The sequence below is a fragment of the Mercurialis annua genome, linkage group LG6 (assembly GCF_937616625.2).
Source record: "Mercurialis annua linkage group LG6, ddMerAnnu1.2, whole genome shotgun sequence".
Lineage (NCBI taxonomy): Eukaryota > Viridiplantae > Streptophyta > Magnoliopsida > Malpighiales > Euphorbiaceae > Mercurialis > Mercurialis annua.
The window spans coordinates 35,097,792-35,122,511 of NC_065575.1; the positions used below are offsets into that span (position 1 = coordinate 35,097,792).

At 34.5% G+C, this 24,720-nt stretch overlaps 3 protein-coding genes across 3 annotated transcripts; 1 reads left to right on the plus strand and 2 right to left on the minus strand.

Moving 5' to 3' along the window:
- Window positions 1-483: 483 nt before the first annotated feature.
- On the plus strand, window positions 484-14,349 carry LOC126687276 (protein REDUCED CHLOROPLAST COVERAGE 1). Its single transcript, XM_050381773.2, has 26 exons — window positions 484-742; window positions 961-1,052; window positions 1,274-1,335; window positions 1,653-1,745; window positions 2,233-2,305; window positions 2,471-2,785; window positions 2,872-2,939; window positions 3,045-3,176; window positions 3,426-3,467; window positions 3,583-4,107; window positions 4,211-4,365; window positions 4,829-5,375; window positions 5,453-5,515; window positions 5,599-5,700; window positions 6,306-6,623; window positions 7,329-7,421; window positions 7,515-7,616; window positions 7,806-7,910; window positions 8,352-8,485; window positions 8,948-9,131; window positions 9,439-9,570; window positions 10,132-10,244; window positions 10,447-10,537; window positions 10,905-13,164; window positions 13,655-13,727; window positions 14,028-14,349. Exons 2-24 carry the CDS (start codon window positions 992-994, stop codon window positions 13,041-13,043), a joined length of 5,649 nt encoding a protein of 1,882 aa, XP_050237730.1. The 5' UTR covers window positions 484-742; window positions 961-991; the 3' UTR covers window positions 13,044-13,164; window positions 13,655-13,727; window positions 14,028-14,349.
- LOC126687277 (cytochrome b561 and DOMON domain-containing protein At3g61750) lies at window positions 14,325-16,224 on the minus strand. Its single transcript, XM_050381774.2, has 4 exons — window positions 15,733-16,224; window positions 15,248-15,644; window positions 14,887-15,170; window positions 14,325-14,811 (listed from the first exon to the last, which is right to left on the minus strand). Exons 1-4 carry the CDS (start codon window positions 16,147-16,149, stop codon window positions 14,530-14,532), a joined length of 1,380 nt encoding a protein of 459 aa, XP_050237731.1. The 5' UTR covers window positions 16,150-16,224; the 3' UTR covers window positions 14,325-14,529.
- Window positions 16,225-22,688: 6,464 nt separating this feature from the next.
- LOC126688026 (uncharacterized) lies at window positions 22,689-24,610 on the minus strand. The gene is made up of 2 exons (XM_050382588.2): window positions 24,332-24,610; window positions 22,689-23,762 (listed from the first exon to the last, which is right to left on the minus strand). Exons 1-2 carry the CDS (start codon window positions 24,395-24,397, stop codon window positions 23,070-23,072), a joined length of 759 nt encoding a protein of 252 aa, XP_050238545.1. The 5' UTR covers window positions 24,398-24,610; the 3' UTR covers window positions 22,689-23,069.
- Window positions 24,611-24,720: the final 110 nt, after the last annotated feature.

Sequence of the window (24,720 nt, forward strand, 5' to 3'; positions counted from 1 at the left end):
ATCAGAAATTTATTTATTTTTCCGCGCTTATTTAGAAGCTATATGTCTAAAATTGTTAAAATTATTTTTAGATATTATACTTGAATCTTAAATTAAGTTAAATAAAACATCATTATTCTACATATTAACATTTTTGCTGAAGAACTAATCGACTTTTATAATACCAGATAATTCATTTTTTAAAGCTAGTAATCTTAAATTAAAACTATGATTTGCTCCACTAAATAAAAGAGGTTGACTATCTTCAACAAAAAGTGAACATATAATAATTAAGCACACCTCACTATTCTACATGCTCTATGCAAAAATATTTAAAAAGAAAACACACGTAATTTAAAAATATTGTTTTATTTATGAAACAATATTATATTCATATTTTGAGAAAAGTAAAACAATAAAAAAATGATTACCAGAAAGTGCCATATATTAAATCTGACTGTTAAATCTCCGCCCTTCCTTCCTTATCGTACCCACATCTCCCTTATATCTACTGCTCTTCTCTCTGTGTCTATCACCATTTCTATCCACTGAACTCAATACACAAACCTTCATTCTCTAATGCTTCTTCATTAAATTTAACTTGCTTCACCTTAATTCTGCTTTAAATTTCTTAAATATATGTGTAATTTCGCATATATAATAGCTAATTAGCTGGTTGGTTGCATTAAAATACTTTTTTTGTTCCCTCTCTCTATCTTATCCAGTCTTTAAAAGTTCAAGAAACCAGAAATTTTGTTATTTGGTAATTATTTCTGCAACTATTGAACTATACTATTACTATACGAGTCGAAGTTGCTATGTTGTTTAAAAATGGAAGATGAACTTAATTTAATTTTGAATTCCAGATTGGGTTTGGTTTTAAGTTTGAGCTGTGGTTAATTAATTTTTGCTTTTGAAGTCTCAAATGTAATCCTGTGGTGGAGATATATTATAATAATCTTATCTTCTTCATAAAATTAGGTGCATACCCTTTCGCTAATTTTATCAAGAAATGGCACCGAGGAACAGTCGCAGCAAGGCAAAAGGAGACAAGAAGAAGAAAGACGAGAAGGGTACCTATCAGTATTTCATTCTAAATTTTGTATTCCGTATCGAAAACATGTCGGAAATTCGGCGTTCGGAGTTCGGACACAGAATTTTATTTTTAACATATGAAACTTTAAAATACCAACGTTTCGCCGTGTTTATATTCAAGTGTCTTGTTTCTTCGTGTCCGTGCTGCGTACCTAGTAATAAGAAGAGCCTAATATTTTTGAATTTTTTGGTTCTGCAGTTCTTCCAGTTGTTACTGATATCACAGTTAACCTCCCGGACGAGACACACATTGTTTTGAAGGTGATTTTCATGCTTTTCTTCATTGTCAAATTATTTTTCTGGCTTATAGCAATTCATTTCTCTTGTGTGGTTCTTTATAATTTCAACCGTTAATTTGTGAAAAACAAAAATCAAACGGTAAGTAAGAAAATATGCTATTTGGCTAACACAAGTTGCGTAACTTGACTTCTAATTTGTAACCAAGACTATTACGCTTTCAGTAAATTGACAACCCACAAACTCATGGACCATTCAAATTATTGTCTGTTTATTTTTTTTCTTTTCTCTATATATTACTGAATATAATCTAATTTAATGACTTGAGTAATATTTTTCAGGGGATATCGACAGACCGGATTATAGACGTTCGCCGGCTTTTAGCGGTGAACACAGAGACTTGCTACATAACAAATTTTTCACTGTCCCATGAGGTGAGGAAAAAAAAAGATAGCTCACTCAGATTTCAATTTTTTGCTATCAAGTTGTGATTGCGTTTCTTACATAGCAGCCTTACATCAGGGAATAAGGATATAAACATCCATGTCGTTTTGTATAAGCCAGGCCAAAATTGGACCTCGTTTCTAAATAGTGTCATCTCAAGCCTACAGAAAAAATCTCACTCATTATCTTGGCACAGGGTGCAATTATTCAAATTTTGGTCAAATACCATGCTTCCAAGTTTCATATTCTATATTTCACTGTAGTAAAAAAAATTGCAAAAATTAAATTGTTAACTATTAATGAATTGACAAAAAAAAACTATTAATGAATTGGTAAAATAAATTAATAATCTATCTTTTAAATTAAAAACAATAATGATTTATGAAGTACTTTTATCAGTCTTAAAAATAAAAGGGCCGGACAAGCAGTACTGTACTACTATAAAGTTGGGCTTTTTGTTTTCTTATGCTCTTATAGGTAAGGGGCCCAGGTTTAAAGGACACAGTTGACATTTCAGCTCTCAAGCCTTGTGTACTCACCTTGATAGGAGGTAAAACGACGCCGCTTCATTGAACTTTTTAACTTATGCAAAACGGCGCGCTTCATAGAGAACAAAATAAACGGCTGTTTCCGTTAAAATAGACGCCGTTATTAATTATTTACTTTTTCTTTCCCTCCTTTTGATAACTGTACTCTGTTCGTTCTCTGCGATCAGAGGACTACAATGAAGAGCTCGCAGTGGCGCACGTTAGACGGTTGCTGGACACGGTGGCCTGCACAACGTGGTTTGGTCCATCGGCGACGGCGCATGATAAGTCCAAGTCTGATTCCGGAAAAAATGCGCAGGATAATAAGACGGCGAAGAAAGCCACCGTCAAATCTCAGTCCGCTACGGCCGCCGCCGCTAATCAATCGTCAATGTCGAAAGACATACTGGTGGATGTAGAAGGAGAGATGAGTCACTCGTGCCCTAAGCTCGGAAGCTTCTACGAGTTTTTCTCACTCTCTCACTTAACTTCTCCTCTTCAATGTACTCTCTCTCGCTCTCAATGGTTTTTTTTATTGAATAGCATAATTTCCGTTTCTAATCTATGAATGTGCGTAATTTTATTGCAGTTATAAGAAAGGCAACGAAGCGGCAGATTGAGGAGATTTCAGAGGACGATCATCTTTTCTCTCTCGATGTAATTTTTTTATTAAAATTAAATTTATATCTGTCATCTTCTCATTAATGTGATTATTTTTTTACTACTGAATTTGAATAGTTTTTTAATGTTGGATAATATCAGGTGAAGCTGTGCAATGGAAAATTGGTTTATGTTGAAGCTTGCAGGAAGGGATTCTACAATGTCGGAAAGCAAAGGATTCTTTGTCATGATCTTGTTGACTTGCTTCGTCAGCTTAGTAGAGCCTTTGATAATGTTAGTTAAATAGTTACTTTTGCTAATTTCTTATTGATTAATTTTTTGTTCAAAATATCTATATGTGATTTCACAATCTAGCCTTTAGAAATAGCATTTAGAAATAGCATTTAGTTACTCAGGAGCATGATAATATGTAGTACCTTCGACTGAACCGTTCATGATTTGCTCGGCGTTTAATACTTTTATCTCAAATTTCACCGTTCATGATTTGCTCGACGATTAATATTTTTTTATCTCAAATTTCAGGCTTATGATGATCTCATGAAAGCCTTCTCGGAACGTAACAAGGTATGCGCTTGTCTTGAGTAGTGTGATTTTGGAAAGAAAATGGATTAAGTTGCTCAAAACTGCAGTTTAGTGACTTCCTTGTAGCATGCATTGAATATTTCCCCTTTTTTTTCAGTTTGGGAATCTTCCATATGGGTTTAGGGCCAATACATGGCTTATACCTCCTTTTGCAGCTCAGTCACCTTCAGCTTTCCCTTCTCTTCCTGTTGAGGATGAAACATGGGGTGGAAATGGAGGCGGTCTTGGACGAGATGGGAAAAGTGATTTGATACCTTGGGCTAGTGAATTTTCATTGATTGCAACTATGCCCTGCAACACAGCAGAGGAGAGGCAGGTTCGAGACAGGAAAGCTTTTCTCCTTCACAGCTTATTTGTCGATGTTGCTATTTTTAGAGCCATCAAGGCCGTGCAACAAGTGAGGGTGAATCCAGATTTATTGTCTTTGGGGGAGGGTTGTGAAATTATTTACACAGAGAAAGTTGGGGACTTGAACATCACTGTCATGAAAGATGCTTCCAATGCAAGCTTTAAGGCAGACACTAAAATTGATGGAATTCAAGCAACTGGAGTAGATAAAAGAAAATTAGTAGAGCGGAACCTTCTAAAAGGAGTTACTGCTGATGAAAATACTGCTGCACATGTAAGTTCGTTAAAGTATCATTGACCAATGATGTGCTTGCCTGCATTAATCTATTTTGCATTATTTGTTAAATTGTGAAGAATGTTTCACATACTGAGTGCAGGACATTGCAACGCTTGGTATCGTTAACGTAAGATACTGCGGCTACATTGCTGTTGTGAAAGTTGAAGGGAGAGAGGAAAAGATTATCAGTCATCAATCTCAAAATATTGAACTTGAACAACCTGAAGGCGGTGCCAATGCCCTTAATATTAACAGGTTATCATTCTTGCCATTGGTCAACCAAGGATCAAGAATTTGCAAATATTTCCTGAAACAGTTTGTAATTTCACATGGGATTTATACTTCAGTTTAGAATGTTCTTAAGAACTGCATTAGATGATTACAATTGCTGTGAGTTTACCTAGGTTGCCTGCACTCCTATGGATTTATGATCATGAATGGCTTGATTTGTAGCGGTTTGCATCAGATAAAATCCAAATTCTTGGAAATTGAAGTCAATTAAAGTTGATAGATGTAATAAAGACTCTTAGCTTGTCATACATGAAACTACTAATGCGCTGTATTTGAGAATTGACACTGAAGATTGGGTGGATGAATTGATACTGCGAGCTTATGGCATGTTATTGTTCATCTTTAACTGGCTATTTGTTTTTCATGATTTCTTCAATGCTGTTTTTGTTGTGGTAATTTGGATGTTTTGACTTTGCCTTCCTTGCAGTTTGAGACTACTTCTTCATAGAGCAATACCTTCAGACTGCAGTAAATCAGCAGTCCACTTGCAAGCTTTGGAGAATGATGAGTTAAGTACTTCCCAAGCTTTTGTAGAGAGAATCTTGGAAGAAAGTCTCTTAAAGCTTGAGCAAGAGGAATTGGAGCAGGAACATTTTGTCCGATGGGAACTCGGAGCCTGCTGGATTCAACATTTGCAAGATCAGAAAAATACTGAAAAAGATAAGAAACCATCAACCGACAAGAACAAGAAAGCTTCCACTGAGAAAGAAATGAAGGTTGAGGGACTTGGAACACCTCTTAGGTCCCTTAAGAATAACAAGAAAAAAGTAGATGAAACAAAGTTAAATCTACAGTCAGAACACTCGAGATCTGCTAACAATGGTATAGTTGGTGAGGATGAAGATGCTAAATCAGCTTCTGTGGAATCTCAGCTTGAAACAATTGTCAAAGAAAATGAGCTTACACTTCAGAGTTTGTTATCTGATGCAGCCTTTACTCGACTAAGAGAATCAGATACTGGACTTCATTGCAAGGTTGCTTGTTTGATATTTTTGGAATTACCTTTATTTGTATATATTGTGGGGTGACTAACCTACTGTCTGGTCAACAGTCTTTGCAAGAGCTTCTGGATATGTCTCAGAAATATTATTTGGAAGTTGCTCTTCCAAAACTGGTAAGTTAATTTTGTTTGGCTATTTTTAACAAATCTTGTGTGAATTTGTAGATATAGTATTAAGTATTAACATTGAAATACAGGTAGCAGATTTTGGCTCTTTGGAACTCTCACCAGTGGATGGCCGGACTTTAACTGATTTTATGCATACTAGAGGTCTTCGGATGCGTTCATTGGGACATGTTGTAAGTTTCGATCCTCATTTACGCAGGCTTTTAATTTTAGACTATCTCTTCTCATTTATATTTGTACTTGGCCTGTAGGAAGTTCGAGATTCTTTTTAATTTTGTTTGCGCAACTTGTCAATTTCTGCCAACTAAGCCAAGATCATATCCATCCTAATGTTTAATTCAAAATGTATCTATGCTTTGCTCTCTAACCTGCTTTTTTTCGTACACTTATAAAACAACATGCATAAGAAGATAGCTATTTATAATCTAATTGCTTTACACATCTTACTCTGTTGAAATAACTTTATGTTGTCCTCAAGTTTTTCCAAAGGCATTCATGTGTTACTTCTTCTAAGGTATGGTTTGATTTCAAGAGGTGATATAGCTTTTATATTTTTATCAAATCATCTTTTCACTACTTTTATTATCAATTCGAGATGATAGTAGTGAATAGTGAGGCTTGTGTTCCATTCCATTGAGGCTTATGTTTCATCCGCGTCATCTCGCATTCACAGTATAGGCTAATGAATTAGGTTTAAAATTTGTAAACATAGATTGATGAAGTTATTCATTTATTGGAATTTCCACAGTGAATGATCCTTGCTATTTGATTCATACAGGTAAAGCTTTCTGAAAAGCTGTCACATGTACAGTCACTCTGCATTCATGAAATGATTGTTCGAGCTTTTAAGCATATTCTCCAGGCTGTAATTGCAGCTGCTGTGAGCCATGAGAAAATGGCTGTCTCAATAGCTGCTGCATTGAATTTGATGCTTGGGGTTCCTGAAAGAGGCGATTCTGATAAGTCCTACAATGTCCATTCTCTTGTTTGGAAATGGCTTGAGATGTTTCTGAAGAAGCGATATGCATGGGATCTTAGCATAACAAACTCCAAAGGTGTCAGGAAATTTGCTATCCTGCGTGGATTATGCCACAAGGTATATTTTCTAAATGAATTTCCAAGTTCTGGAACTTGCCTTCATGTGATGTAGGATTTAGGATTTCAAAATTGTGACCCTTGTTTGCTCTCCCATGTGTTATCATTGCATTGTGTTATCATTGAATTGTGTTATTATTGCAATGTATTATTGGAGACACCATAGGAATTCTTATGCAAGAATCTGGAGGATTTTTTGAGTCATAACAAATAATTGCCTGAGTGGAATGACTTGACAAAATGTAAAGGGTGGCTGGATGCTGGTACCTAAATTCAACCTTGAGATCTTTAGTATGAATTAATTATTATAATTTCACTGTTCAAAGTTATGGTCCTCAATATTGTTCGTCTTTTTTGTAAGTTTCATATTTATCAAGTTTAGTACAATTACAAGCCTGCCAAATTTTGGCTTTGTATTGCTGGTGTATCCTCAGATGATGTGGTCTCTGTTTCTCTTTTAGTGAAGTTACTCTCATTTAAATGCAGTAACTTCCTTTGGACAGATTGCAGAAGTGATGTATCTATAGATTATTGTACGCTCCTTTTGGAGCTGAAACTTTGACCTTGAACAGAATGGGAAGGGAAAAAAAATTTAAATTACTGGACCTCAATTAATATTATACTGTAGCTTATCCAGGGAAACTCAATCGAAACATTAAAAACTAATATATACTCTGTCTTTGGTGCATCCCCTATATTATTTTAGGTGGGTATTGAATTAGTTCCAAGAGATTTTGATATGGATTCTCCACATCCATTCCGAAAATCAGATGTTGTCAGCCTAATTCCAGTGCACAAGGTAATGACTAATTTACATGTTTTCTCGATCTTACTGGAAATATTCAAGCTCTCCATATTTAATAAAGAGCTGCTTTTCTAATTTTTTTTCCAGCAAGCAGCATGCTCATCTGCAGATGGAAGGCAACTTCTGGAATCATCAAAAACGGCCTTGGACAAGGGAAAGCTGGAAGATGCTGTTACCTATGGAACAAAGGTATGTTGCAGCGGAATTCATGCCCTACAAATTATTGTTTTCAGGCAAATCGTATGTGATTAGTCCTGGTTTAGACTTCCCTCATCAGTCCCTTAATTTTCGTCGTTGGCATGAGGTCTCTCCTATTGCTTTTGCTTGCCTCTCAATTGGTTCCATAGTATATTAACTGAAGTTCTATGGCGCTTTCAGGCTCTTGCAAAGCTGGTGGCAGTCTGTGGTCCCTACCATCGAATGACTGCAGGAGCTTATAGCCTTCTTGCGGTGGTCTTGTATCATACGGGAGACTTCAATCAGGTATCATTGTCCATTTGCTTTAATGCTGCTTCAGATTTTCAGCCTCAACTATCAGATTATTGTCACCTTGCTACTCCCTCCGCCCCGTTTAAGAAGAAATGACATTTACACATAGATTAAGAAACCATTAAATACTATAGTTTTTTCTTACTTTACCCCTATTAATGTTTGTCTTATTATTTGTGTAGAGTAATAATGATTAATTATAGAAAGAGAAAAGGGGTAAAAGAGGAGAATTCATATAAACTGGCACGGAAAACATGATATGACCTTCTTATATGGGACATATAAAAATAGGATATGTCCCTTCTTAAACGGGACGGAGGGAGTATATTATATTTGTTTTATTAGCAGAATGAGTAGCATGTTGCACTTTCACAGCTCAAAAATTCCATTGTTTCTTGGCAGTGATTTTGCTTTGATGTTATGTCAACTTTGCAGGCCACTATATATCAGCAAAAAGCTTTGGATATCAATGAGAGGGAACTAGGACTTGATCATCCTGATACAATGAAAAGTTATGGGGATCTTGCTGTGTTTTATTACAGACTTCAACATACAGAATTAGCTCTCAAGTATGCTTTATTCTCATTACCTAAATGAAATGTTGGGTCATGAAAATGAATAATTTTGCTTTGCATCTGTATTCGTTGAATGTTTTTCTGACTAGATGTCAATTAATTTTTGAATGGTCTACCTGATGCCACTGCATGTTCTTTTTCCTGTTGACCATGCTTTGTTCACTGTAATGTCGAGAACATGTATGGATAACAGTGATTTCATTCTCCTAATGTTGTATATTATTGCAGTTTTACTACTCTTGCTATCAATCGGATTATATTAGTAATGCATATTTCATTGTAAAACTTAAAGCTCTTTCCATGTTTAGGGGGTTATATTCTTTTTGTAATTTGGGCTGTAATTTCAGTTGCAACTTGCATTGCATGTACATGCCCTGTTTGTTAAGGAAGATTTTGGTACCCATGTTTCTGCTTTCCCTTTCATCTGGTCTATAAGTTCAACATTGTTTTTTCTAGGTATGTAAAGCGTGCTTTATATCTTCTACATCTAACATGCGGTCCATCACACCCAAACACTGCTGCAACCTACATCAATGTGGCTATGATGGAGGAAGGCCTGGGAAATGTGCATGTTGCCCTCAGATATCTTCATAAAGCTCTGAAGTGCAACCAGAGGTTGCTCGGTCCAGATCATATTCAGGTTTGGTTTTTTGTTGGCTGAGATTTATCGATCTTATATTTTTTACTATAAATTCGTTTTTTCTTCGCTTCAAAATTAAATTAGGGATTCCTACTGTCAAGTGCAATGGGGCTTTTATTCTTTGTATGACCGATTTATGAAATTATAGATGGCAATAAATAGCACCTCAGATGCTAATCTTTTTACGAATTTATAACACTGAACTTTTATCTTTATTTTTGTATGCTATTCAATGGGCTAATTTCTCTAGCTCTAGAAAATTGTGCAGCTTCACTTTTTACCGAATATTCATTTACTTTGCTTACAGACAGCGGCAAGCTATCACGCTATAGCAATTGCACTCTCACTGATGGAAGCATATCCATTGAGTGTTCAGCACGAACAGACAACCTTGCAAATTCTCCGAGCAAAGCTGGGTCCAGATGATTTGCGTACTCAGGTATCCTACCATCTGAATCATAAGTAGATCTACTTTCCTTTTTCTTGCTTTAGAATTCTTCTTTCTCCTGGCTACTCCATATTATAAGCACTTATCAGTTGATACAGCTATATGGCTGCATGGACCTAACAATTTGGAGCATCTGGAAAACTAATTTATTATCCAAATGAACCTATGACCTGTATTCTCGATTGTGAATCAAAACTCAGACATGAATAAAATTCCAATGAAATTATGACCTGCTTTAGAATTCTTCTTTCTCTTAGCTACTCCATATTGTAAGCACTTATCAGTTAATACCACTCTATGGCTATATGGACCTAACAATTTGGATCATCTGGAAAATTTATTCATGATCATTTTGAACCTATGACCTGTCTTCTTGATTGTGAATCAAAGCTTAGACATGAATAAATTTCTATTCTTCGGTGGAGATTTAGTTGTAAACATAAATTTACTCTCATTAAATAAGTAAATTCAAGTCAATAAGTTCAGAATTTTCTCCTGATACATGTGTGTATATGTGATGTGGGTACTCAATATCTTCTAAAAACATTGCAGGATGCTGCAGCCTGGCTTGAGTACTTTGAATCCAAGGCCTTTGAGCAGCAAGAGGCTGCACGAAATGGTACTAAGAAGCCTGATGCGTCAATAGCTAGCAAAGGCCATCTTAGGTGAGTTAGCTTAAGAAACATACCTGGTCTTATATACCTTTACATGATCATTATGGACCCTTACGTTTTCATTTCTCAGGAGCGTCTATAAGCAGTTATGCTCTCTAACTTTAGCTTCCTGTAGAGATTTTTATCCTGCATCTTCTTACTGAGACCGATACGTTTTTTTTTCCAATAATTTTTGCTTTCCTACATGTTGCAGTGTTTCAGATTTACTTGACTATATTAATCCAAGCCGTGACACCAAAGGGAGAGATTTTATATCTGTAAAGAGGAAAAGCTATATTGCAAAGGTAAGTGGATTGCTCTTGTTTATTTTTGCAAATTTTAACCAATGTAATGAAAATGGACCTGGCGGTAAAATTTGTTGTAGCCTTTTCATACAGTAGCCTTTTCATGCTTTATAGAAACTATGTTGTGCGGCTATGCAAATTAATACCGTGTGTTTCTAAAGAAGTTTCAAGATAAAGCCAAAATTGTTGTGTATAACAAGTGTTGAACCAATATAAATATGCTTTCTCCAATGATAAAGACGGTTGAACCATCAGTCCTCAGGATGCCATTGCTCTAGATTTTCATGATTGTGGAATCGCCATCTTCTCTATCTGTTGGCTTGTTAAAAATTTCCTTTTATAATTTGTCAAACAATTTCCTTTTCAGATTAAGGAGACAGTAGACCCAAATGAGAAGTTACCGAGTTCCGATGAGTCTCCAAAGGAGACGCCCCAGGAGGCTTCAGATAAAGAGACACAAATGCCTATTGTTAGCCAGGAGACCAGCTCTGCCAAAGTTCATCTCCTGCAGCCCATCATGGAAGAGATTGAAGATAAGAAATCTGACACTGCGAAGGAAGTATTACTGGATATACATGCTGAAGGAGAAGATGGATGGCAATCAGTTCAGAGGCCTAGATCAGCTGGATCATATAGGCGAAGAGTGAAGCAGCGGCGAGGAATCATTGGCAAGGTTTATCAGAAAAAGATTGTGGATAATAACATGGATTATCCTCCTGTCAAGAATAATCACCAGAACAATAAGTATTACCTTGTAAAGAAACGACCATTATCTCATGGAACTTATGCAGATCATAGTGCCACAAACCCTTCCCATACCAAATTTGGACGGAGAATTGTGAAAGCTGTAACATACAGGGTTAAGTCTACTACGACAGCTGACAGAAGTGCTAGTCCGGAAGCTAACAGAACTGCTATAACAGAAAATACAAGAAATGGAAGTGAAATTATTCCTTCAGCCTTGGAATCTGGTCCAATTTTGGTTTCTGCTGATGCTGTTCAAGTGAAGAACTCAGTAGTTAGTCTTGGAAAGTCTCCTTCATACAAGGAAGTAGCATTGGCACCACCAGGTACTATGGCTAAGTTTCAAGTCTGGTCTCCACAAAATGATAGTCCAAATAACCAGGAAATCAGTGTTGGAGAATGTAAAAAAGCGACAGAAAAAGCAACTGAAAATGCCGATCTACCCGTAACAGATTTGGATGATGCTCATGGAGCAAAGGATAATAATTCTGATATCGATCCCAATGATCACTTGAAAAATGTGACTGAGGTTGTTGACAGAAAAGAAATTTGCCACTCCACAGATGCAAATGAAGAAAATGTTCTGATGGTGTCTCAGACTCAGAGCACTATGGATTCTGAATCTGGTGCAGCCAAAGTTCATGAAATTATTCAGAATAACATATTAACTGACAGTGTATCAAATTCAATTGATTCTCCGACAAGTGAACCCCTATACGAGAGAGATTCACCTAGGGAGTTTGAAGCCCAATGTAATTCTAGCTCTACCTTGCCTATAGTGGAGGATATCAAGGACAGGGCAATGCTGGAAAATTCAGGTGAGACCCGTGGACTCCAAAATAAGAAGTTGTCTGCTTCTGCAGCTCCGTTTAATCCATCACCAGCTATTCCTCGTGCTGTGCCAGTTCCCTTGAATATTCCTCTATCTTCTGGTCCTGGTTCTGTTCCAGCTGTTGCACCATGGCCTGTAAACATGACTCTGCACCGAGGGCCTGCTGCTATCTTGCATGCAGTTAGTCCAATGCCCTCCCCTCACCATCTCTACCCATCACCTCCTGCAACCCCAAACATGATGCAGCAGTTGCCCTTTGTTTATCCTCCTTACAGTCAAGGCCAAGCGGTGCCAACCAGTACATATCCTGTAACCAGCAGCAGTTTTCATCCTGCTCATTTCTCTTGGCAGTGCAATGTGAGCCATAATGTTTCAGAGTTTATTCCTAGCACAATGTGGCCTGGCTGCCATGCAATGGAGTTCTCTGTCCCTCCTCCTGTTGCTGAGCCAATTTCTGATCCTCTGTTAGAGCCTAAAATGCAATTTGAAAATTCTGGAAGCACAAGCCCACCTCCAATTCTTCCAGTAGAGATTGACAATGTTGGTGAGGCTAAGACAGAGCTGAACCTTCTAGCACCAGAGGGAATGGATACTGCAAATGAAGTAGCTGGAGTTGGGTCAGAAAACGTAGGGGAAGATGTTCATTCAGTTCTAGGCGATGTTGCAGTTTCTGGCATTGAAAACAAAAGCTTTATAGAAAATACGAGCAACACTGATGAAAGGAAGATTGAGGGGGAAAAAACATTTAGCATTTTGATAAGGGGAAGGAGAAACAGAAAGCAGACTCTGAGAATGCCAATAAGTTTGCTTAATCGGCCATATGGCTCACAATCTTTTAAGGGGATATATAACAGAGTAGTAAGAGGTAGCGAGTCCCCAAAATCTACCTGCTTTCCATCAAGTGGGGACTGTACTGCTGGTGCCGTCTAATCTTTGGCCAGAAATTCGGGAGAAGTAGAAAATCTGAAGGTTTGTTTCATTTGATTACCAGGGAGATACAAGTTCTGGAACATTTTCATTCAAAGTCAAACAACCTTCTGGAAGAGGGCAGGTTAGATTCATCAATTGACTGGTGTTTTTTTCCCCAAAGCTTTCCTTCTATTGCATGCAGGACACATTTTTTCCGAAATTTTTCTTATTAATGCGATTGAAATGGTCAGTAAATAGATATTGCTTGATATTGTTATAGGCTTCAAGAGTCAGTTCAACTTGTCAAGCTGATATTGTTTTAGACTTCATCAATAATCAGCTGTTCAAACTTGTTAACCACAGCTCGAGGACACAACTAGCTGTAACTTTTTCTTAGGTGGTATTTGGTTTACCTATTAGCTGTTGCTGTTAGAGTTGTTGGTAAAATCCATCACCTCACAATCTTTTCATTTTCAATTTTTTCACTTCAACTGTTTAAATAGCTCCTTAACCAAAGCAACAGCAACAGTAACAGCTAAACCAAACACTCAATATTTTAGGTAGAATATAGATCTAAATGCTGTTAGACTTGATTTTTATGATGTGTACTAATATTGTGAAATCTTTTGCAGTGCTTCTTGATCTATATTGTGTCCTGTCCATGCAATGGAGACTGGAGATGGAGGAATGTCTACTTCGTGAAAGGTATAGCTGCTACATTTGGAACATATGTTTCTCTTCTTTTTGGTAGACATTAGCTTTAGTAGAATGGGAAGGCACTGTAGCAAGGGCCCTAGGTTTCGAGTTCAGGTCATAGCATCCTTTACCCAAGATAGACATTAATTCTGTAAGACTACAATTTGCCTTTAAAACATGCCCGTGATTGAAATTGATAACTGCAGTTTTCTATCTATGAGCCGTATTGTGATTTTTAATCATGAATTTTCTATTCTGGTTATATTATCGATAATTGTATGTCTGATCATTGTTTTGTTTGATGTGCAGGTCTATACAATTGGTTGTTCATCTTCGTACCTTTCCATATTTTTGCCGAGGTGACAATTTTGTCTGACAGTTGTAAAATTCCTAATAATTGATAGAAACTTGAAGTACTTGGTAGGATTAGCTTAAGATAGTTCATTTTACATTTTTGGATGACATTGAGTTTAATTTGATTGAGTTGTACATAACTAGAATCGTTCCATTCCAATGGACACTGGCACTTTGTGCTCGTAGTCATTAGAAGTATTTTGATTGCTGGTTGTTTTTTGGGATAGTACTGACATATCCAAAACATTCTGGTAGAAATAAAAAAGAAATTTCTCCACTGTTTCTTTTGCACAATATACAGTCGGTATACAAAATTGAACCAGAATGTAGTTTGGTGTTTCTTTTATGATTTCCCTAGAGCTGAAATCTTTCTAACTATTTCTCTAATCACCATGTTTCATAAAAAGTAGTTTTCAGAGTCCCGTATGAGCTGAGTTCATAGACTGCAGCAACGTTCTTACGGAATTGGAATTGAATTCATTTGGAATGAAGAAAATGGAGTGGTTTCTGATTTTCTCACCCGAGACAAAATTTCTAATATGATAACCATCAGGATTACAGTACTGATTAAAAACCCATAGCATATCTTCCATGCAATAGCTCCCCCTCCTGCTTGGATTCCTAATAGCACATTTAAAGCTCCAAAGAATAGGGCAATTCTTCCAAACCAACTGTGGTACCAGTTCCAGTATTTCCGGATTTTCGCATCCCTCTTTGGTCGTAGAAAGAATGCCAATATCTGAAACCAAACTCAGAAAGTTAATAAAAACTGCACATGTCAGGATAGGAATTGGAGCGAGGCTGAGGAACTTACCTGAAGAACGCTAAGAGTTAAAACAAGAATCCCAATGGATCTATGTGCTGGTAAATCAGCATTGATTTTAGAATAGAGCTGTTGCCCGAGAACTACAGTAGCTAGGGCAAAGAGAAATCCTACAAACTGGAAACCGGCATGTAGATAATACCAAAGTGGATCTTTATGCCTTAAATATCTTGCAATAATTGCTCCAACAGGAAGAAGCAGAGTCCAAGCAAAGATTCCCAATATCCCATGATTCTTCATCATCACCCCTGGATTTATATGCTGAGAAGCAGAACCTGTGTAACAGTAACAAATAATAACTTAATAACTCGATATGACTACAGGTAACTCGACAGGGAAAACCTGAACAAACCTGCATGGAAATCGAAAAGAATGGTGGTCTTGTCATCGTGAATGGAGAGGCGATGATTTCTAGGATATTCGGTTCCGAAAGCCAACAGAATCGGCTGACGAGTAAGCGGTTTTTCAAATCTAGCTTGAAATGCCAAGTAAATCATGGGTCCATGAAGAACAACAGCAGGTGGAACTTTCGTCAGGTCTATTTCACCTGCATCAGCTATGACTTGTGATGATCTAGGACCTTGCAAATAGTACTGTTTGATCTGCGCATGACCTTGCTTTGTAAACCATCCTACCATGGCACTCGAACCTGTCATCATCCCATTTCTTGAAAATCCCATTCCTACCCATCCACTAGTGTATTCAGCTGATACTATAAACGTCACCAAATTCCCCTCTCTCTTGTGATACTGAAAAAAATTATAGACTTTTATAAAATGAAAAAAGTAGCAGGGATCTTGAACAGAAAAAAATATAAAATAGATTTTTAAAGATTACCCTGAGAAGGAAATTATTCCAAATAGGCGAACAGGCCATGTTTGATATGTTGTTGTAAGGTGGAGGAAGAAAAGTACTCATATCTGTATTGCAAAGCTCCGATCTATCAACTGCCGCGTTCTGACTACTCTGCTGTTCTTCTACATTTGCTACTGCATCATCATTATGCTGATATGTATGCAAAGCTGCTACGTAAATCTTGTTTGGTATCAAGAAATGAGACAAGAAACATAACGAAACAAGCAGTGTTGAAGTATCCATTAGAGCTTGAAATGTTGAATTATGCAGCAGAGAGTAAAGAATCAAGAAATGGGAAGAAGTGAGTGATGAAGAAAAGATAATGTGGGAATGAGGTGGTTGAGAACTGTTAGTTGCTTGCTTGCATCTGAAGGATGAGTGATGGCGGGTAATGATCATTCTCTCATGTTATTGCAAACTCACCACCCAACACCAACATTTGTTTCTTGCTTTCTTTTTTCGCCTGATCATCTAAAAATATACCACATTCGACTTTTTCAATTATATCTCGAACTTCTAAAATCATCGATTTTGTCCTAATTTTCAATTTTTTGTTTCAATTATACCCATTTGTTCTAATTGGAATGAAAAAAAAAAGTTCAATTATGCATTCCTTGCTTAGCACTTAATCTAAATTTCGATTCAATTCAATCTTGAAAAATGAAAAAAATGAACATATTTAGAATATTAGACAAATATGAAGCGTATATTTAAATTTTTTTCCTTTCAAACATGAAAAAATGGATACAATTGAAACTGAAAATTAGGTTTTGGGATAAAAGTGACATTTCGAAAGTTTGGAATAAAATCGAAAAAAATTGAAAATATGGAGTATTTTCAGACGATTATGCCTTTTTTTCTCCCAAAATATTCCCCCGTGCCACTAATGCAAAGGTAAATTATATAGTTATTAGTTTAAAATTTGTCGAGCTAGTATTTTATTACCGGGCATGAGCGTTTTTTTTCTTCGGAATTGGCAGTATTTTTTAGAATAAGTTTTCCCTCAAAAAAGAAAATATCTCTATTTATCAATTAAATTCAAATATTTTTTGTGTTTTATTAATTACAAAATTTTAAAAGTTAATTTTAATTGTTTCAATTTCAGTAGGATATGTGACTGACTTTCTTAAATGGAGGGACATGTAACTTGTAAGTGCAAGTTGAAGCTGGTCATTAGGCTAAATAGAAATGCTATGTAAATCATATACTCTTAACAAATAAATGAAACTAATAGCAGTTGTGTATTTTGATAAATATAAATATAACTTTAAGAAAATATGTTGTTAATCTTAAAATTAGTAAAGAGAAATGATGTATTGGTATTATCATAATCTGGCAAATGACACTGAACTATATCTTTAGTGGAATTGGATTTAATTACTTTACTATCTATGTTAATTTTGAATCTTGGAAAATTTTACACAGTTACAATTAGTTGGCTGTCTTACTAATCAAGTTTTCATGAAAATGTGGCCCATGCAAATGATAAATCTTGGATTTGAGATAGACTTGTTTTGCATTGTAAGCTAACAAAAAAGAAGAAGGTTATCTTTCATAAATCAACTGAAAAAGAGAAAAATAACAACCAATTAATAATTGAGATATTTATAATCAACTATGACAAATGACATCATTTTTATTGGGCTTTTGTCTTCTAAATTTTCTTAATTGTAATTTGATAATCAATATTGAGTGGTCTAATTTTTTACAAGTGTGTATAATATTGTAAAACACTCAAGGCATCATTTGAACCCTTTTAGCAAAACTCTGATTTCCAAATTTAAGAGAAGCGGAAGGTTTTTCGCCGAAAAAACTTTCATTGTTCGCGAGAGCGACTTTCTTGATCAAAACCCTAAAGGCTGAAAAAAGTCCGCTTGTGCGAACCTAAAGGTCCCAAGCGCGAACCTTATGATTGTTAAAAATCATAACATGCATATTTGAATGCCCCAATGAAGCCCTGACACGTCTCAACTAGCCGCTCGAAAAATCTGTCTCTATAATTTATTTTTGGCTTAATCACCAAAAAAACCCTCACCTTTTAGATCCTTTTCAGTTGCACTCTGACGTTCCAATTTTGTCAGTTGCACCCTAATTCGCACCTTTGGGTTTCATTTCCACCCTCAAAATCAAATTGGACTTTTTTCACTCAGGAAAAATTAATAAAAATCCTTATAAAGTACTCGTTTGAACTCTTTTCCACATAAAAAGTTAACAATGGATGACTTATTTTAACTTTTTTTAAATGAAAAAGAGATCAATTTAGTACTTGAGGGTGGAATTGAAAACCAAAGGTGCGAATTAGGGTGCAACTGACAAAATTGCAACGTCAGGGTGCATTTGAAAAGAGGCTAAAAAGTGGGGTTTTTTTTGGTGATTAAGCCTTTATTTTTTAGTCAAAGTGCAAATGAGAAAGTTATTTTATATTGAGTGTAAATATATATTCATTTGAAATGTTTTTTAAAAAAACAATTTATCTTAGAGCATCTCCACTCCATGTTTTATATTTTATGCTATTTTTAGCACAAAAAGTAGCACAATTTTAAATATAGCATAAATTATTAAATTTTGCTCCATTGCAAAATGCTAAATAAAATGCTAAATCTATATTTTTTTATAGTTAATTTTATTTTAAATTCAATAATCATAAATGTTCAACCAAAAATTCAAATATATGATCCCTAAAACCTACATAGATGATTAACTCTTCATTAATCAATAAAAACGAATTGTGCTTTTTTTTGTAAATCTTGAATAATCAATTTGGCCAAAATTTAGCCAAAAAAGAGCAATCACGGTGAATTTTTTTTTTTTTTATCAATAATAAGCAATTTATTTCACAAATTCTTAACAGTGGAGCTGAATTATGATGCTTCAAAAGAAAAAATAGAGCGAGAGGTAAAAAAAGAACGTACATCACGAAACTTGTAAAAGAATAATGGAGAAAAAATAGAAAAAGTAATTTTTCTAAACTTTAGAAAAATACACAAGTAAATAAATTCCACATGTGATTATAATTGTTAATGGCAAATCTATAAATAATATGGATATATATTAGATTTTAGCATATGCTAAACTTCCTAACAAATTTGGCACAAGTTTTAGCATATGCTAAATTTAGCACATGAAATAGCACAGCAATGGAGATGTGTTTTCTATTTTAAATGCTAAATTATAGCATTGTGAGGTTGTTTAGCACATGAGTGGAGATGCTCTTACACATTCAAATTTTTCTTTCATAAAATAAAGGGTTAATTACATATAAAATCACCACCTTTACACGAATTTTCAAAAATAACACGACCTTTAAAACGTGTCAATTCAGGGCATCACCTTTCATTTCTTTTCAAAAACAACATGGGCACGTTTTTAGATAAAATTTTGGTGACTTGGACACCCGATGGGAGTGCCACGTATCATGCCACGTCAGCAAAAATGCCACAAAAAATGTGTCCATGTTATTTTTGAAAAGAAATGAAAGGCGGTGCCCTAAATTGCCACGTTTTAAAGGTCGTGTTATTTTTGCAATTTTGTGTAAAAGTGGTGATTTTATATGTAATTAACCCTAAAATAAATCATATAACACACTATTTGAGTATTTGTTGTTTGTGGTTTTGTAGTAAATTTATAAATTCCATTGTAGTTAGGATTTATTTTGTAAACTCCATTGTAATAAATTGATATTAAGTTAGAAAATACTAAGTTCGAAGTGTGCTCGTAAAAACAGCAAGTCGGAGTTATCTTGTAAAACTCCTTGTAACTCTTTGAGTAAGTGCATTCAAAAATTTTAATTTTTTAATTGAATAGTAGACTGAACCACTCTAAATTTTTGTGTTTCTAAATCCTCTATTTCGCAATCTAAACAATTTTATCACTCAAAACCTATTCATCTCCTCTAAGGTTGCTATTGAGATTTTAATTAATATCAGAATTCAGAGCTTAATGTTCTTTTTTTTTTGCTTACTTGTAAGAGTTATTCGATAAAAAATGTCAACCAAAAATTTATTCTTTACTCCTAAACCTTTTTCTTGACAGGATCGATTACACTATTTGAAAATATTGTTTTGAGAAACTATCTCAACATTTCATGGGTAAATATTTAGAGCATTTTTTTTCTTTTTTTTCTCAAAGAGAGCATTTTTTTTCAAGGGTTGGAAAATCCGGTCAAATGCTTGACAAACTTGAAGTTCCATTGATAAGACATGAATGGTCAAACATAGGTAAGAAAATGTGTTAAATCAGAAAGCTATCACCACTATTCTCTTTTCAATCTCAAGAGAAAAAATGAGTAGAGTTCAACATTGTACATATGCCAAATAAATGTGAAAAACTTCGAAAAACTATTATGAAAAAATTACTCAAATAAAAAAAAAATTAAATGTTTCTCCAAAAGTATGAACTATTTCAATGAAAATATCATGGGAATGTATTTATAATAACAACTCGGCTCCTTAGTGTTATTGAAAATCATTAAAAACTTAGAAAGTTTTTCAACTTTACGGATATCAACAGTAAAATTCTAAGATCACTTCATCTTCAACAATAGAAAGTTAAGGTGATCGAAATTGAAAAAGCTAACGCCTTCTCTACCCTAAAAACTATGAGATGATTGACAAACTATTCATCCATGAGATGAGCTATATCAAAATCAATCAAAATGAGAAGTCAAGTGGGCATGACATTTTTTTAAAGCCTCTAAAATGTACCCTATTTGGCGTATATAACATCGCACCATATTAAACTCAAACGAGTTGTGGATATATTCTAACAAGGCTTAACCTATTGTAAGGTTCATGTACTTTTCATTTTTTTTCTTTGTTTTGTTCTTAGGCGTTTTTCAGCAACCTTGGAATATGTTTTGCCTTCTAACAAACATCAAATCGATAATGAACCATGACAAGATTTAAAATTATATATTTGATAAACAATTATGAGTAGATAAATTCTATTTGTCTTTATTTTTTTCATCCACTTTTATCTAATTTTTTTTTAATAGTATGTAGTATGATAATTGATATTATTTATAATATTAAAATTTAAAATAATGTCTAATATAATATTTTTATATTTAAATTAAATAAATATTTTTTCATTAATTAAAATTTCTACCGACGAATTATAGCTCAAATGGCTTAAACGCTGGGCAACATTATGTCAAAAACGTGGATTCTATTCTGTTCATTTCTGAAAGCAAGGTTGGCCAGAAATTAATAATTTATATAGAATAATATTTTCAGCAACCTTGGTTGTAGGAACTCCTGCTTTTAATAGTATTTAATTAAATAAATCAAATAACGAAGAAAGACCAAATCTTTGAAGAAAATTTTACAAAAATTTAAACCTTTAAAAATTATCCGTATCGTCCTGAGTAGGTTTTCGTTTCAAAAATGTTCAATCCTTAAAATACATACGCCTTTTTTTATGTGACGCCTACGTGACGTTGACGTAGCGTGTCACACATATGCCATCATGAAAAATATTAGGTTAAAAGTGTAAATAAATTTTTAGATTTGTTTTAAATTATTTACACCCTCAAATTTTAAATCATTTCAAATTTATTTTTAAATTTAATTAAAAAACTCAATCAAACCTAAATAAAATTATTAAAATATAATTTATTTTATTAAAAAATTAAAGCCGTCAATTTTTTTATCGTAGTCCTCCGACTCCACCGCTGTCATCGTTTTTCAACACCCACCCCGTCGTCATTGCCAAATTTTATTTCCTGGCCTCTATTCCTCCCATTCCCATGGAATAACAGCTAGAACTAGTCAGCATAGAACTACTACATTAGAATTGTAATAGGAGTTCTTACTATCAAAGTTGTATAGATATATATGGGAAAGTCTTATCTAGACCCGGTTCATGAAAAATTTATGGACCCATCCAATAAGGTGTTAGAGAAATGAAAATAAAGAGAGAATAATGAAAAGAAAGAGAAAGTTGTGTTAGATTTTCTAACACCTCATTGGGTAGGTGCATGAAAAATTCATGAACCAGGTCTAGGTAAGAATTTCCCGATATATATATATATATATATATCCTCTTCAACTTTGGAGCCGCCATTTTCATCTTCTTCATGGAAGGTAATTTTTGGTCTTCTTAGGAAAAAATCACCTCCCTATCCATATAAATTCAAATTTTTCAAATTCTTTTTTAGCTTTTGGGCTAATATAAAAAAATTACGAATTTTACACGTTTTCTCGTTTTAATCACGCAGTTTAAATTTTCTCATTTTCATGCACGAACTACCATTTTTTCTCAAATTCATGCACGGTGTTGATGTGGCATTCATTCATTGGTGTAAAATAACCTCCACCTCAGCGAATTACACTAATGGAGTCGTGACACCTCAGCACTGTACATGAATTTGAGAAAAGTGGTAGTTCGTGCATGAAAATAAGAAAATTTAAACTGCATGATTAAAATGAGAAAACGTGTAAAATTTGTGAATTTTTATGACATTAACTATTAGCTTTTACATAGTTAATTTAAGTTTTTTTGTCTAATTTTGTTTTTTCTCTTGACCTTTTGGTCTTATTCTAAAATTTAATTCTAATTTTGTGTCTAAATTGGATTAGATCTAATCTAATCTAATTTTAAATATATATTTCTTCACCTTCTGAAATTGAGATGCGAATTTTGCGGTTCTAGAGGGACGAATCTCCACAACCAAGGTGTCGTAGAGATCTTGTATGGACAGTTCAAATTGTCTATTGTAAAATTGCAATGTTTATTTCTTGATTAATCTTCATCTCTGATTTTTATTATTGTATTTTCTCCCTTTAGGAGTTTTGTACAATAATGGTTTGTGTTTACCCCCTCATGAACTGATGTTTCTGTAGTTTTTGGATGAAAATCCTTTTTTTCTCTTAATGATATTATCATTCTGATCTAAAGAAAAATTACTATATTCAATATTTAAAACATTCAACTCTTAATTTTTAATTTTATCAAAGCCGCATAAATCATAAAAAAAGTATCACATTATTCACAGTGTTTGATTTACAAGTAGGTAAAGCAACTCAAAATCAAGCCCAAACAGAAGAAACAAAATACAATATACTACAAATGCATGTCTTCCGTCCAAAGTAACAACTAGTCTCATCAATTCATTCTCATTGTATTGACCCGTACAAACAACAGCACTTGACATACTATATGCAGAGAGAGTTAGCTGTTCATCCCCTTTCACTCTTTACATCAAGAATTCTTGCTTGTATCAGCTGCAAATCAATGCACCAATATTCTTGGATTCGGATCAGAATCTCCTCGGAAACTATCCGATCGACATGGAAAATTGAGGTGTAACATAAAACTTTCTATTTAGGCACTCTGTAGATATGTTCCTCACCACTCACTTCATCAACTTTGACAATCCAATTACTCTTCTTACCACTCTCCTTCTTCATCATGCCACCGCCGAACGCTAGAAAATCGTATCCTACGCCGCAGTCTCTCATCTGAGCGATAGGATTAATCGATTTTCCGATCATAGTAACCTCCATTCCTTTTCCTATCGGACGCTTAGTAGACCTTACGACAACTTCATCTTTATCTTTCATAATTCCTCTGCTTATTACTTGGCCTCCCAATCCTTTCTTACTCCCCACTAAATTGTTCGCAACCACCACCGATTTTGTCGGATTCACATCAATCAACTTGAGTAACCTCGTATACTCGTCGTTCTTGCAATCTACGAGAGAGAAATCTACGTTTTCGTAATCAGGCAAAAGCTGAGATGGATCGCCCGTTCTGAATTCTACCAAGTCTTTAAGGCCCGAATCCTTGATTACTTTTTTTGATTCCGCGAGAACTGGCTCGGGAAGAATGCATACAAGGCGCCCTCCTGTATGTCTCGCCGCGGTTGCTAAGGCCACGGTTGAGGGTGACACTCCATATGTGACTTCCACTATGAGTTTAGCTTTCATTCCTGCTGCTAATGCTGATATGAACTCGTTACTTCCGGGCTCTCGGGTCATCCACGACTCGCATCTCCTCTTGTGATCACCACACTACATAAACAATAACTAATTATATTTTCATTTTATTACGAAAACAGAGTTAAATTCTTATGAATTCCTTTGCCATTAATTCTTTAGATGATGCTTAAAACTTAATCTTTACTCTAAATACATATTGATATACATTCATATGGAAAATAAGGAAAAATTAAATTGTTCAATTAAAGAGTTCAAGATTCAATTATTCCTCTCCATTGTCATAAAAAGACATGAAATATATATTGTTCTATATTAACGTGACACATCCATTCCGTTGCATTATAGTATAATTTTTCGAAAAGTAAAATTTATATAGAACTCTTTATATGAAAAATACATTAATTATACATCAGGAGATAAGATTGTTAGAGCTAGATTTATTAGCATTTTGGATTAATAAAGATAAATCAGATGTATATTATACAAATATTTTAAATTTCTAAAATGTATTTGAAAGTATGCTGATCATTTGGTTCTAATTCCATCATTGATTGATGATTAATAATTGCACAATCATCATTTTATAACAAAATTAAATGCAAAAAGAGGACTAAAACAATTAATTAAGAAAATATAATTACCAGTTTGAGGGTATCAAGATAGGCTTTTGTGGCAGAAGCTGCAGACCAATCCATTCTCCTTCTCATGTAAATGCAAAAGTATCCACAAATTATCAAATTTAAGAATAAAATTGACAAGAAGAGCCACTGAAGTAATATTATACAGTAGTTTTGTAATCAAAAATTAAAAAGAAAAATAATTTTTAAATTTTGATTACTGGATTCTTTGAAGTGAAGGGTTAAATATAGAGAAAAAAAAAAGAATGGAGTTGACCGAGTCCTCTCTTAGATACTGCATGCCACGGCTCTTAAAACTCCGTGGCCTATCTTTTAGCATTCTTACAAAACTAGTTCCCTCATTTTCCTTTTCTTTACTAAATATTGACATAACTAGTTGGCAACCGTGTTCA